General features: G+C 36.5%; 1 protein-coding gene across 3 annotated transcripts in view; it reads right to left on the reverse strand.

The window, feature by feature from the left end:
- Window positions 1–4,013: 4,013 nt before the first annotated feature.
- The window catches only part of LOC149798564 (uncharacterized), a 70,715-nt gene continuing 60,678 nt past the window's right edge, over window positions 4,014–14,050 (reverse strand). For all 3 annotated transcript variants that reach the window (XM_089957378.1, XM_089957377.1, XM_089957379.1), the window contains exons 7-8: window positions 8,809–9,210; window positions 4,014–7,480 (exon numbers count right to left, since the gene is read on the reverse strand). In XM_089957378.1, the coding sequence (XP_089813504.1) occupies window positions 7,110–7,480; window positions 8,809–9,210 (773 nt within the window). In that variant the 3' untranslated portion in view covers window positions 4,014–7,109. The remainder of the gene's footprint in view (window positions 7,481–8,808; window positions 9,211–14,050) is intronic.

Below are 14,050 nucleotides of genomic sequence, written 5' to 3' on the forward strand. Positions count from 1 at the left end.
GGAACACTTTTTGTCATAGATAGCATGCAGGACATGAGACGGAACAATTTTTGGCATAGATAGCATGCAGGACATGAGACGGAACAATTTTTGTCATAGATAGCATGCAGGACATGAGACGGAACAATTTTTATCATAGATAGCATGCAGGACATGAGACGAGACAATTTTTCATGATCATATTGTAGACCATTGGACGGAGTAGTCATAAACATCTTATATGACATCAGGCTGAACAGTTTTTGTCTTGATTATCTTTTAGGACATTGGACGATACAGTAATGGTCATCTTTTAAACCATTGGACGATACAGTAACAGCCATCTTTTAGGACATTGGGCGATATAGTAATGGTCATCTTTTAGGACATTTGACGATACAGTAATGGGCATTTTTAGGCCACTGGACGATACAGTAATGGTCATCTTTTAGGCCATTGGACGATACAGTAATGGTCATATTTTAGGTCATTGGACAATACAGTAATGGTCATCTTTTAGGTCACTGGACGATACATTAATGGTCATCTTTTAGGCCATTGGACGACACAGTAATGGGCATCTTTTAGGACATTGGACGATACAGTAATGGACATCTTTTAGGTCATTGGACGATATACAGTAATGGGCATTTTTTAGGACATTTGACGGAAAAATTTAAATTATTAACATCTTTTAGAACATGAGATTTAGTAGGCTTTTTGCGAGCATATTGTAGGACATTAAACGGAATAGTTATAAACATCTTATAGGACATTGGACGGAACAATCATTCGCATGACCATTTTTTATAGACAATGTATCTTACATACAATCTACTGTTGGCAACTTTATGTCGCTTGATAAGTGACACTGTCACATTTATCACATCATTTGTATAAATCAGTTGCTTTGAGAGCGTTCCTTTTTTTTCTCCATCCGATTAGAATCTTGTGATTGTTTTCTTTGGAAGTAAGCGTATGGATATAGCAAAACGTTTCAGCTTCGTTGTATTAAAAGAAATGTGGCGTTTTACATGTGTCCATCATAAATAGAATTTTGTCTTGGGTCATGACGGAACAACCTTAAGCATCTTGTAGGACATTAGAAGGATCAGTGATAAGCATCTTGTAGGACTTTGGACGGAACAGCTTGAACCATCGTGTAAGACATTAGACGGACCAGGTCTAATCTTTAACATTTTGTAGAACATTAAATGGAACAGGCTTTGTCGTGCGAATCCTGTAGGACATTTAATGGAATAGTTATAAGAATCCTGTAGGACATTTAATGGAATAGCTATAAGCATCTTGTAGGACATAAGCTTCTTGTAGGACATTTGACGTAACAGTCATACGCATGATGTAGAAAATTAGATGGTCCAGATTCAATATGTAGCATTTGCAAAAGTTTCGACAGAAGGGTATTTATTATTATAAGCGGTTTGTAATACATTAGACTGAACAGTTGTATTTCAAGGCTGCATATCTTGAGCTGAGACGCATAAGCTCCATTCGCAAATATCTTTCAGATGATGCCACTAAAACACTTATGTGTTCATTAGTACTTTCAAGACTGGAGTATTGTAACTCAATTATGTCTGGTTCATCTCAATATCTACTCCAAAAACGTCAGAAATTTAAAAACACAGCTACTCGGATCATACTTAGAGTACCACGATCAGAGCACACCTCCCCGCTGCTCTGTACCCTACACTGGCTATCCATTCGATCCAGAATCAAACACAAAATTTGTTCTCTGTGCTACGTTTCACTGACGGACTCGAGCCCAACATACCTATCCTACCTCACCCATGTGTACACACCAGGAAGATACTTACGCTCCTCTTCTGACAATCGTATACTCATTATTCCCACTATGAAAACGAAGTCATATGGACAACATTCTTTTACATACCAGGGCCCAGCAACTTGGAATTAATTGCCCACTGAACTTAGACAGAAAGACACAGTGATCTCATTCAAGAGTGCCCTTAAAACTCACTTATTTCGACTGCAAAAACAAACTTAAAGACCTAATAATGTTTCCTACCTTAAATATTTTCAGCATGTTTTTATGTTTTCTAATTTCATGGTGTTTGTTTTTGTAATCATATCATTATATATGTTTTTTTATGTTATAGTTGTTGTCTAATGTTGTAAAGCGCTTAGAGCTTCTAAAGATTAGGCGCTTTACAAAGTCCTCATTATTATAAAAATTTTTCATCTTGTGGGGCAATGTCGTGAACAGTTTTTGTCGTACACATATTTTCGAACATCAGACAGGACAGTTTTATCATCCTAATTCTTGTAAAACATTAAAACATTAGACGGAACAGTAGTAATGGTCTTGTGGCACATTAGATGGAGCATGTCTTAATCTTTAGCATGTTGCAGGACATTGGATGGAACAGTCTGTATTATCAATCGGAGACAAATGTCAGAAACCATTAGAAAAAACTATATATATATATATATATATATATATATATATATATATATATATATATATATATATATATATATATATATATATATATATATGCATGGATGGCAGGAAGTCTCCAGTAAAACTAACCTCAACTACAAAATATCATTTCTAGCTAGTATTAATTCTTTTAAACTGTCATATTTAATTTATTTTTTTTTCACATACCTCTTCGTTAACAATAATTATTTTCTTTCTATATGGTTATCTATCTTTCAGGCTTTTTGTCAATCGATGGATATGTTGTACGAAATAAATTATCTGTTGTACATGAAGAATTGCTGACGTTTGCTATCGAAGTCATGAAATATATCAGAAAACCTTTAATTGCAAATGAGGCGGCTACTCCTTCATTTACAACTAATGTAATCGAATCGTTTTGTGGGCGAGACACGCCATGCCTAAAACGTCTGGAATGTGATACAGTCGCATATAATTGGCAAACACAGTAATAAAGTGATGTGTCTTTAAATTAATTTGTAGCGTTTAATAAATATTAATTTTAAATCCCTCGGGCCAAAGAACATCGATCAATGTTATAAGAACCTTCGTGCACAATATGTGATTTAACTCAAATGTATACATATATCTGAACGTAATAAACAAATAGACAACGTAATTACAAATATGCAAACATGTGTATTTTTCACACAGAGGGTCAGATTGTGAATAGTTTGATGATGGGTTTTTTATTCGGGATAAATATAATATTACTATTTTTGTGATTAAAGAATTTAAATATTTTGAGATTTGTAAATGTTTAGTACTAAAATCACACTCGTAAAATACTTTTGTTAAAACATGATGCCGCGTATGTGACAATTACCAGGGCAATGTGTTTTTTCAAGTCACCTGTATTCTGATTCGGATGCACGAGCATTTAGTTACAGCAACTTCCTCGAGTTACTCTACAAATCATAATAACAAAGGGTGCAAGTAATCTGTGCGTTGAAATAACGTGTTGGCAGGCCCAAGCAATATGTGCGTTGAAATAACATGTTGGCAGGTCCATGTGTGCCTTCAACAGCTGGGATTACTTATTAATCTTGATAATATTGTTCTCAACTCAAAATTTTTGGTCCTTGGAAAGTGAAATAAGAGCTCTAATTCTGAGTTCAAGCCTTTACGAATGCATGTGATGATTGCAAGCATAAAACCCAGCCTCGAAAATAAATAACACACAATGATGATTTTCTTGTTTCTCAGCTGCTTAATTGTGTTTGATCTTATTTAGTTTACTGTTTTGTTTGATATAACTAAAAGTTATTTCAAATACTACATCTCTTTCCAATGTATAGCACTGCCGTAACTCCGATGTCATGGCCTCAATTGAGTTTTGCATTTAGCCGCTAAATTTGACATCTTGCCCGGAGCTGTCCTACAGGATACTGTACATCACAAGCCACTGGAGCGTTGAAAATCTAAACTGGCGTAGCTATTTCGAACAAATACGTTTTTTTCGACTTTGGTTTATCTTAATATTTATGGGATCATTTTACTTGGAAACATTTCGACGCCGAAAAATGATGAATTGATAACAACGCTCGTGTGGTTTCACATAACGTAATTTAATGAGAAATCATATCACTCACTAGTGTATATACGCATTTCGCTTTTTTAAAAATAGAAGAAAAAAAAACTTTAATTGGCTGAAAGCGAAATGCAGCTCCATTTCTTGCGCTGTAGAGTATAACCTTTAAAGGCTTACAAATAAAATGTAGCTGCGTGAAATTGTTTGCAGTTTGTATGCTTTAGCAAGTCTTTTCAACCGCCAGAAAGATACGTGAATAATTTCAGAATTAACATTCTGGTCAAAGTTTGAGATTTATTCCGTGTGTCACTGAACACAACACAAACAAATAAGCAAACAAACAAACGAAATTCTGCATTTGATCGGGAAACAAATGTCGTTAATATAAGAAACAAGCTGTTCATTGGAGTTAAAATACAATACATCCAACAGAATAACAGCTGAAAGGATAACTTATTCAAAAAATTCGAAAAATAAATAATAAATATTTCATCCGTTTAAATATTTGCTAACACAATGTTCCACTCGGTGATGATCGAATGTCTTAAATAACAATGATAGTCGATCATTACAAGCATGATTGAAATTAACGATGTCAACAACGAAATTCTTTGACTGAACAATTACATAAATAAAAAACAACAATCAAACAACAACAATGACATCACCAAAAACTAAAAACAAAAACGTAAGGCTGCGGACAAATATAAAACTTGTAAATTATAAAAGCCCAATACTCGCAATGGATACCTTCCATCAACAAGAAATCTTTTATATCCAGCCAGCTTCAGGTTTTCAAAAGTATTACGAATGCCATATAATGCCTATCCTCCACCCCCTCTTCAGTATCTAAACTGTTCAGCCTTTTTTCTGAAAAGTGTTGGCAGATCCAAAACTTGATTACCCGTTAATTGTTTTAATTAGTTTTTATTTTATCAGACTTTGAGATTTGTATGAGCATAATGCAACATAAATATAAAAACTTTTCGATTGCTTATGAGCTGGCCTTCCTTACAACACACTCATAATCCTTGACTCTGCATACTGTTATGAGTGCTAATTACAAAATAGCAGGTTCTTCCTCCACCATTAATACTGGCCGCCATGTATAGCCTCTCGTGTGCTGAAAAATGGCGTTAAACCCTAAAACAACAACAACTACAACAACAAAATAGCATGAACGTATTACCTACAGTCATGTAAATAGCACAGACCTTCATAACCACGAATTCTTCCAGGAAAAAGTAAATTCATAACTGCCAGTCACTGACACTACAAGATATCAATCACTCTAATGTAAAACCTCATACATCTTAGAAGATTCAAGGAACAATTTTATACCGGTTAAAACAAATACGTTGTTGAATAGATGTTGAGAACAGAGTTGTATTACATTATTTAAATTTCTAAACAAATACAATTTGAAAACGCCAATATGTTCCTTCATTTCATTAGATTTAGGAATCAGCAATTTTTCAACACCACATCGTGCAGTTCCGAAGACGCTTTTATTTCTTGTGGATTATGCGGACAAAATGTACGCGTTGTAGCAAGGAGTATGACAAATAAAGTCAAACAGTTGAACTTAAACAGAACGAATTATACATAAAATGTCAAAATATATGTAAAACATGTGCCAATTTGAAACAGATGTCAGCTCTATAAACAACATTAGTTTTTACAAAATATTTATTTATTGATTTGTGCACCTTACCAAACAAATCATTTATATGGTATCTCAAATCTTTCTACACTGTAGTGAAAGAGAACTGTAAAGAAAAATTCATTGTAATTCTTAGACAAAGAAAAATGAAAGATAAATAGCAGAAACATCGTAGGTGCAATAAAGAAAATCAAAATGTCACCTGCTGACTTTTTATTGTAACTGATTACTGCTTGCATCGAAAGTCACGTAGGCTGATTGGTTGTGGTGTTTTAGATAACCCTGGTAGAGATTATTAACAGAAAACTTAAGCAAACTGTATTTGTAAGCGTAATCATATCACTTTAATTTGTACACAGAGGTTATAAGCGTGAAAATCAGTAATGCTAAAAGAAAGAAGAGAGGGAGAAAAAAAACCTTAAAATCGAAGGTTTGACTGTCATATTTTTTTCTTGTGATTAAGGGTTAAATTGTGTTTTCCAAGGTTTAATATATAAAGAACTTTAAAGTAACTGAAGAAGAAACATAAAAAATCATGAATCCATCTTTTCCCCGACAAGTTAATGCCACTTAAGTTTTAAATTTACAAAGAAAAGTTAATTACAACAATTTATGGTGATCTTCATAACCTGGAAGCTTTTTTGCTGACAGGATATGACCTTGGTAGGTCAAGCGGGAGATCCGATTATTTGTCTTCGATAATTTATCTGTATAACATTGTAACCACAGGAACTGTATTGATTATTTTTCTGTAGAACACTGTTAACAACACGTTTTATTGATTATTTATCAGCATAATGCTGTAACCACGCGAATTGTATTGATTATTTTTTGTATAACACTGTAACCACACGAGTTGTATTGTTAACTCTATTACACTATAACCAGACGAATTTTATTATTTATTTATCCGTATAGCACTGTAACCACACGAATCTTTTCCCACAGAAGTCCAAACAATGCATCTTTAATCGTTTCAAACAAAAAGTCTTCAGTTCAGTACCGATAACTTTGTAAACGAAAATGAAGCTGTTTGATTATTCAGGATAAAATAATGTGGATAAAATAAGAAATCGAAGTGGTATTGTTCCTTTGCAACGGTTGAGATTCACATTCTCTATATTTTGGCGTCCTATTTTACCAATGACTTCGGGTCTTAAGTATAGCCCTTTGCCTCTCTGAATAAGAACTAAAGGTATGTTTTTTTTTTGTTCATCAGTTTATGTTGTCCATGATTAATCACAGTTCAAAATTACGACCCCCACAAAGTATCTTCTTACAACATGGCAGACAACGCAAACCTTCACATCAATAACTTAACGGCAACGATATCCCAAAGTTTATACTTTGTTACAAGGCACAAATATCGATTCATGAACATCGATGTAGAGAACATCCCCTAAACTTGGCATGTAGCCAAACATACGAGATCTTTAAAAGTCTTTTTTTTTTTAACCTTGTTCACTGTCGCACTTCATTCCTTTCGTTTTTAGAACGCAACTTTTGACGGTCGTGTTCCAAACCAAACCCGGTCTGCACGAAATTATTTTCTCTGCGTTGTGTTGGCACTGTATAAACAACGAACAATTGTACGGATGTGGAAAGTAGCCGTCATTGTGACCTTTGCAGGGATGAATATCCGGACAAATCAAGTCATTTTTGGGCAGAATACATACATTACTGGTGGGTTCAAATACCAGTCCCGGAGCACAACCCATTTCATGGGCGTTTCCATTTACACACTGAATGAATTTAGCACAGTCATTAGGATGCGCATAAAGGTTCCCATCTTGCATGGATGTACAGGGATCAGCCTTTATGTCTGAAAGATATAATTAGTAGTATCAGCAGTGTTAGTATAAGTACCGTATGTACTCGCTTATTGGTCGAGTCAACAGAGATCCTGATCTACAATATCATAATGCGCCTGTAGATCAGGGTATATGTTGTTTATTCTACTGATTATTTCTAACAAACTGCAAAGATCCAGCTCGGTTGGATCATTGTGCAGATCTGAGTCCGTACAGTTTGCAATTGAGATCGTATTGTGAGAGAGTATAGACGGTAGTAGCTGCAGCATTAGTGGTGGTGATGGTGATGTAAACAGTGATGGTGGTGGTAGTGGTTATGTAAGAAGTAGTGGTGGTGATAATGATAGACATGGTGGTGTTGTAGGGAGTGGTTGCGTTGGTGGTGATAACGCAAGAAGTGGAGGTAGTGATTAAAAAGTGATGACATGTGATGATGTAAGAAGAGCCGGTGGAAAGAATACATCTTTACACAACACTTTTCAAGGAATATCACAGTCTTCACCAAAAAAATTAATAATCTACTCATGCGATAAGAAAAACAATTTTTTATACAGGGTTTAGCATCTGGGTTCAGCACATCATTTTATCTAATTTCTGAGTGGCCGAAGTTCAAAATTTGGGCAAGTAAAGTATTCTATAAACTGAAATTTTAGATTGGTTTCCGCTCCAAATTTTCTTTAGCCATTACGTTCGTTGCTTCTCTTACTTTAAAATACACTGCTTATATAAATTTCACAAATGTAAACAACTCGTACAAACAGGTGATCCCAAGTCGAATATGAATATAATTAATCCTGGTTAATCTAATAAGTAATAATACATATAAATACCAATTTAATTTAACTTAAGATACTAGACAACGCACTTTAAATGACGTCATAGGAGTACTTTGACTCTAACAATAGACCACAATCATGTTATTAATCGTTCGACACTAAATTGAGGGAATTTTATTCGCATGCGTATGACAATTATCCCTGTAGGACACACGGTACTAATAATATGGAAAAATGGGAACCATCCTGGAAATGGGTTAACATTAAATAGGGTATATATGGGTTTGGCTGACCAGGATTGGTTAATAATATAAGTTATGAATTGAAAGCACATGTTTCAAACACATGCGGGTCCAGAAAATGCCACGGCTCATATCCTTTCCTCTACACAGAAGCTGACATCCAGGTTTCATCCACACTGAGAAACATAGGTTCATGAACACTCAGAAATTTTAAGTTATTGAATATGTAATATACTGGTGTTTGCATAGGTTTACTACAGGAACTGAATTAGTACCGTGTGTCCTGTAGGAATGGATTACAGACATCACGTTTGTATTTACCTCCCCTTCCAGAGTACCTCCCAGCGACGGCTGATAGGTTTTGATCAAATTTTTCCGGAGTGTTTTGAATTTGTGGACCTGGAGTCTGGGTTACAGATACGCTGTTCTCATCCACTGTGGTAGTAGATTTAGAGGTAACGGTCAGTGTCGTTGTGGGGATCATTTCCATCGTGGTAGTGGCTGCTTCGGTCTGTGGCATCGGGGGAGCCATGGATGGGTCGGGGCACTTTATCCCGCGGGTGAACTTGGATACACACGCGAGACTCTTCCAGTCGTAGAGCAGGTCGCTTGTGCACTTTTGTAGCAGTGATATATGGTGATTACACTGGAAGAACCAGTCACAGCGAACTGGATGGGGAAAGTATGTACCCTCATATTCTACACAAGGGTCCCAGGAATACACTGAAAAAGGAAATGAAAGTATATCTGTGTTAAACTTATTGATTTTGTTTGTTTAGGCTTTTGCGAAGAAGTTTCTCTTTCAAACATATGCATGAGTAAACACATAAACGGACGCACATGCAAGTAAACGGACAAAGAAAGTGCAGGGACTTTTCTGTGCCTCTATTTTTCGGCCATGTTATAAATTAACATTACTCGCCTCAAAAATACATCTAAACTCCCCAAAAGACCTGCCGTTATACAAACGGTTTTATTGTAATAAATGTCTTATGAGTAATGATTACCATTTATTGAAGTTACTCTTATCTTCATGCTGACTAGTAATTATGTATGCCCCCCTCCCCATCAACAAAGTAGCCGGTTGGGCAATACAATATGATTTAATTCTCCTGCAGACCCTGTTGTCTACTGACTGACCGCTCCAAGATTGTGTCCTTCTTGTCATTTTGTTTTACCTTTCTAATAAATTGTAATGTTCATATGATGGTGCATGTTTGTTTTCGTTTTTGTTTTTTTAAATTATTACTTAATTATTTATTTCTGCTTCAAAATCAACTGCACTAAGGTCATGTTATTTCCAAATAATCTCATTGTCATTAATCAAGGTTGTAAAAGTTACACCTTGTATAGACAAGTAAAACATTCCAATTAAGACCAAGGTTGTAATTGATTTATTGACTAGAATTTTGGCTATAATTAATTCATTAAACATAGATGTGAAAAGAAATTCTGCTCTGTGCGTTTGTTTTAAAATTCTGATAATAAACATGGAGATTAACATACTTTATGAAAATGAAAATTACTGTAACTGTGGTAGTTTATGTTACTGTAACTGTGGTAGTTTATGTTACTGTAACTGTGGTAGTTTATCTTACTGTAACTGTGGTAGTTTAGGTTACTGTAACTGTGGTAGTTTATGTTACTGTAATTGTGGTAGTTTAGGTTACTGTAACTGTGGTAGTTTACGTTACTGTAACTGTGGTAGCTTATGTTACTGTAACTGTGGTAGTTTATGTTACTGTAATTGTGGTAGTTTAGGTTACTGTAACTGTGGTAGTTTATGTTACTGTAATTGTGGTAGTTTATGTTACTGTAATTGTGGTAGTTTATGTTACTGTAATTGTGGTAGTTTAGGTTACTGTAACTGTAGTAGTTTATGTTACTGTAACTGTGGTAGTTTATGTTACTGTAATTGTGGTAGTTTATGTTACTGTAACTGTGGTAGTTTATGTTACTGTAACTGTGGTAGTTTAGGTTACTGTAACTGTGGTAGTTTATGTTACTGTAATTGTGGTAGTTTATGTACTGTAATTGTGGTAGTTTATGTTATTGTAATTGTGGTAGTTTATGTTACTGTAACTGTGGTAGTTTATGTTACTGTAACTGTGGTAGTTTATGTTATTGTAATTGTGGTAGTTTATGTTACTGTAACTGTGGTAGTTTATGTTGCTGTAATTGTGGTAGTTTAGGTTACTGTAATTAGGGTAGTTTATGTTACTGTAATTGTGGAAGTTTAGGTTACTGTAATTAGGGTAGTTTAGGTTACTGTAATTGTGGTAGTTTAGGTTACTGTAATTAGGGTAGTTTATGTTCTTAATAATAACAATGGTCCTTGCTATTTCATATTCAACAAGAACGTCTTCATACCCCCCTGTCCCCCCATACCCCCACGGTTCCCCATGCCCCCGCTCGTTCCACATCGTCATTGTCTCAATGCATTCTGGACAATAACGATGCAAATATTATTTTTCAGGCGTTACCATATTTAAAAAGTTTCGAACTCGAAAGTTTTGTCGATTTTTTTTCTGTTTGATATAATATACAACTATGAGATACAATGAAGTTTGTAACTGGGCCGCGCCGGTGGCCTAGTGGTTAGAGCGTCCGCCTCGAATGCGGAGGTCGCGGGTTCGAACCCCGGCCGAGTTATACCAGGCTTATAAAAGTGGTACTTACAGCTGCCTCGCTAGGCGCACAGCATTGAAAGGTGAGTGTTATGAATGGTCGGCCTGGTGTCAGGATAATGTGATTGGGTAGGACATCATGCAACATGTCTGCAACCTTATGCCCCAATGCTAGATTTCATTATTAACTGCCACACTGCAGACATCGTAGCGATATAACTGACTTTTTTTAAAAGCTACGTTAAAAATCCTAATCACACACACACACACACACACACACACACACACACACACACACGTTGGTAACTTTATGAACTAAAGGTTCTCATTTGGAAATGTTAAACAGCTATGTTTTAGATACAGTGACGTTCGCGATTGTGAACTAATGGCTCTGTCTTGTAATTTGGTATAAAAAATATTTTTCAAGTACACTAAACTAAAGGTTCATTTAAAAACCCGTGATTCATGCAGTATGTATTTGGAACTCTAGATGTATGGGCTTTGAAAGTTAAGCAACACACCCTAATATTGAAAATGCTTTTTGAAAAGGGGAGGAGATGTAGACTGTAACGCATATTCCTCCATTAACACGGCAATTTGTCAACGTGTAGGTTTTGTTAGGCATTTATGGCGCAAATAAGTTGCTTCCCTCTCATAGAAAGAAGTTACTGTTTCCATATTTTATGCACCTTTCTACAGTCATACCATTGTTAGAGCTTAATGCGATTCCAAAAGCGTTTGAAAATGTCTATGATTGTATTTTATTGTTTCACAGGTCATTGGATACACATAATTCACACAATGGACAGACTGGTTACTATTTGCGACGCGGAAAACTAACATTTGTTAGTGACAGTTTCATATGATCTTGAGTAATGTAGATCCTTCAATTTGTTTCCTGAATCTGCGTGTATCGATAGAAGGATGCCTACTGACGGTCTTACAATTGAATTACTAGCTAGAGCTCTCGTGCTTGAACTCTCGCAGTGACTGTTAACTAGTACCATCTAGTTTACGTTATATAACATGTCATTATTATTTATAAAGCCGCAGTATTTCACCTTGATTGAAGAACTATCAAGGGGACCCTTCATGTACCTCTATTCCCCCTATAATCATCACGATATGTTCAATTTAGGAGGACACTGGCAGTTTAGGGTCGGGATTTGTCCCATGGTTCGTTCAGGATGCAACACAGTGCTCACAATCGTAACTATCAGTATTATGTAGAAGTGGCACAGTAATGATTTGAAATTTATATTATTTATCAGGGCTCGAATCTTCTAACCTCCTTCCACACGATTTTACCCTGGAAAATCACCAACGATTATCATGCAAACATAAACACCGGTCGGATCAGCGCGACTACCGTCACTGAGAGCGCCCTGGAGACTGTTTTTGCCAACGACACGCTTCAGTAATGATTCGCTGTGGAATTACCAGAACAGCATTACAAGCTTGACATGTGACGGACTGATTCGTCTGAAATATTTTTTTCATAGATGGACAGGAGTACTTCAGGTTAAAGTCTCCACAACGGTCAAAGTGACTATCGCCAGTATGAAACCGACTCAAATTATTGCTGTTAGTCTTGCTGGGGCCCCGAGTGGCCGAGTGGTCTAAAGCGCTCTCCGTTACGGATCACTGCCATCTCACCTCTGTCTGCGTGGGTTCGAGTTTCGGATTCAGCCAATGTGGGTATGTGAGAAAGCTTGCCAGTAGCTTCTCGTGGGTTGGTGGTTCTTTCCGGGGCTTTCCCGGGTTCTTCCTCCACCATTAATACTGGCCGCCATGTATAGCCTATCGTGTGCTGAAAAATGGCGTCAAACCCTACAACAACTACAAAAACTGTTTGTCTTGCTAATTTAATAATTTAAGACATAGAAATTGCCATACTAGATAGCAGCTACTATAATGATTGATAATGTATGTGCAACCATCCATCCGATCGCTAACACTGATAAAATGAGACATGTACACTACGTTCGTCAAAAAAAGCCAGTTACAGAAAGAGCAAATTAAGCTAGAAAGAGATAATTCGCTATACAAAAAAGAGTAAGTCATAGCAGGACATTTTTAATGGATTCGGTTTTATAGTGGCAAAACGTTAAGTAGTATATCGATTTGGGGGGGTGTAATTGTTTTGGGTTTTTTTTATAGGTTTTTTTTTTGGGGGGGGGGTCTGTTTTCTTTTCGATGTAGTCTCCACCATTAACGACCTTCGTTCGGACGTGAATAATATCGTCGCGTACGACAATGTGGTACTTGGCCGCCATGACAACACCAAGAATTTATTTTCTCAGGCCCGACACAAAAGTGAAGATATGATTTATATAATACAACGATACGTTCACGTGCCCAAAGTGATCCAGGTCAACTGAAACCGTGTGGATGGTCTTTCATGGGGTTGATGAGTATGGCCCCGCAGACATTTATTGGACCTGGCGTACAACAGACAAGTCGTAGGATGAGTTTCGAAATATGTTTCCGGAGGCCACTCGGGATCCCTAAAGTTACCGCACGATCAACCTTGGAGCCGCAGTTGGAGGTGCTGCCTCCCAAACAAATTTAACGACCACGATAAATGGATATAAGGACAAAACCCGTAAGCAGCAGAGCAAGAAGGGGGGCCGTCCATTTATTACGTACGCAAAAATCTGGCAAAGCTTGACCCCTCCCCCCTCCCTGTACACATGCATACATTTTTTACAACTCCCACAACATGCATACGTACGCTTGACGCCCCCCCCCCCTCCAATTCTATAGAACGGCCTATATTTAATCCACGCAGAAACCATAAAGGATTAATAATATTAACGTGTTTAATGAAACAGATAGTCTACCGACGTTGAATGTCTGGCTGCATCAAACAAATAAGCTGCCTTGCTTTAAACAGTTTGTCTAGTGTCCGCTAAAATTCAAACGCCGACTGAACC

This window comes from Sinohyriopsis cumingii, chromosome 5, assembly GCF_028554795.1.
Source record: "Sinohyriopsis cumingii isolate HCF-2022 chromosome 5, ASM2855479v2, whole genome shotgun sequence".
Classification (NCBI taxonomy): domain Eukaryota; kingdom Metazoa; phylum Mollusca; class Bivalvia; order Unionida; family Unionidae; genus Sinohyriopsis; species Sinohyriopsis cumingii.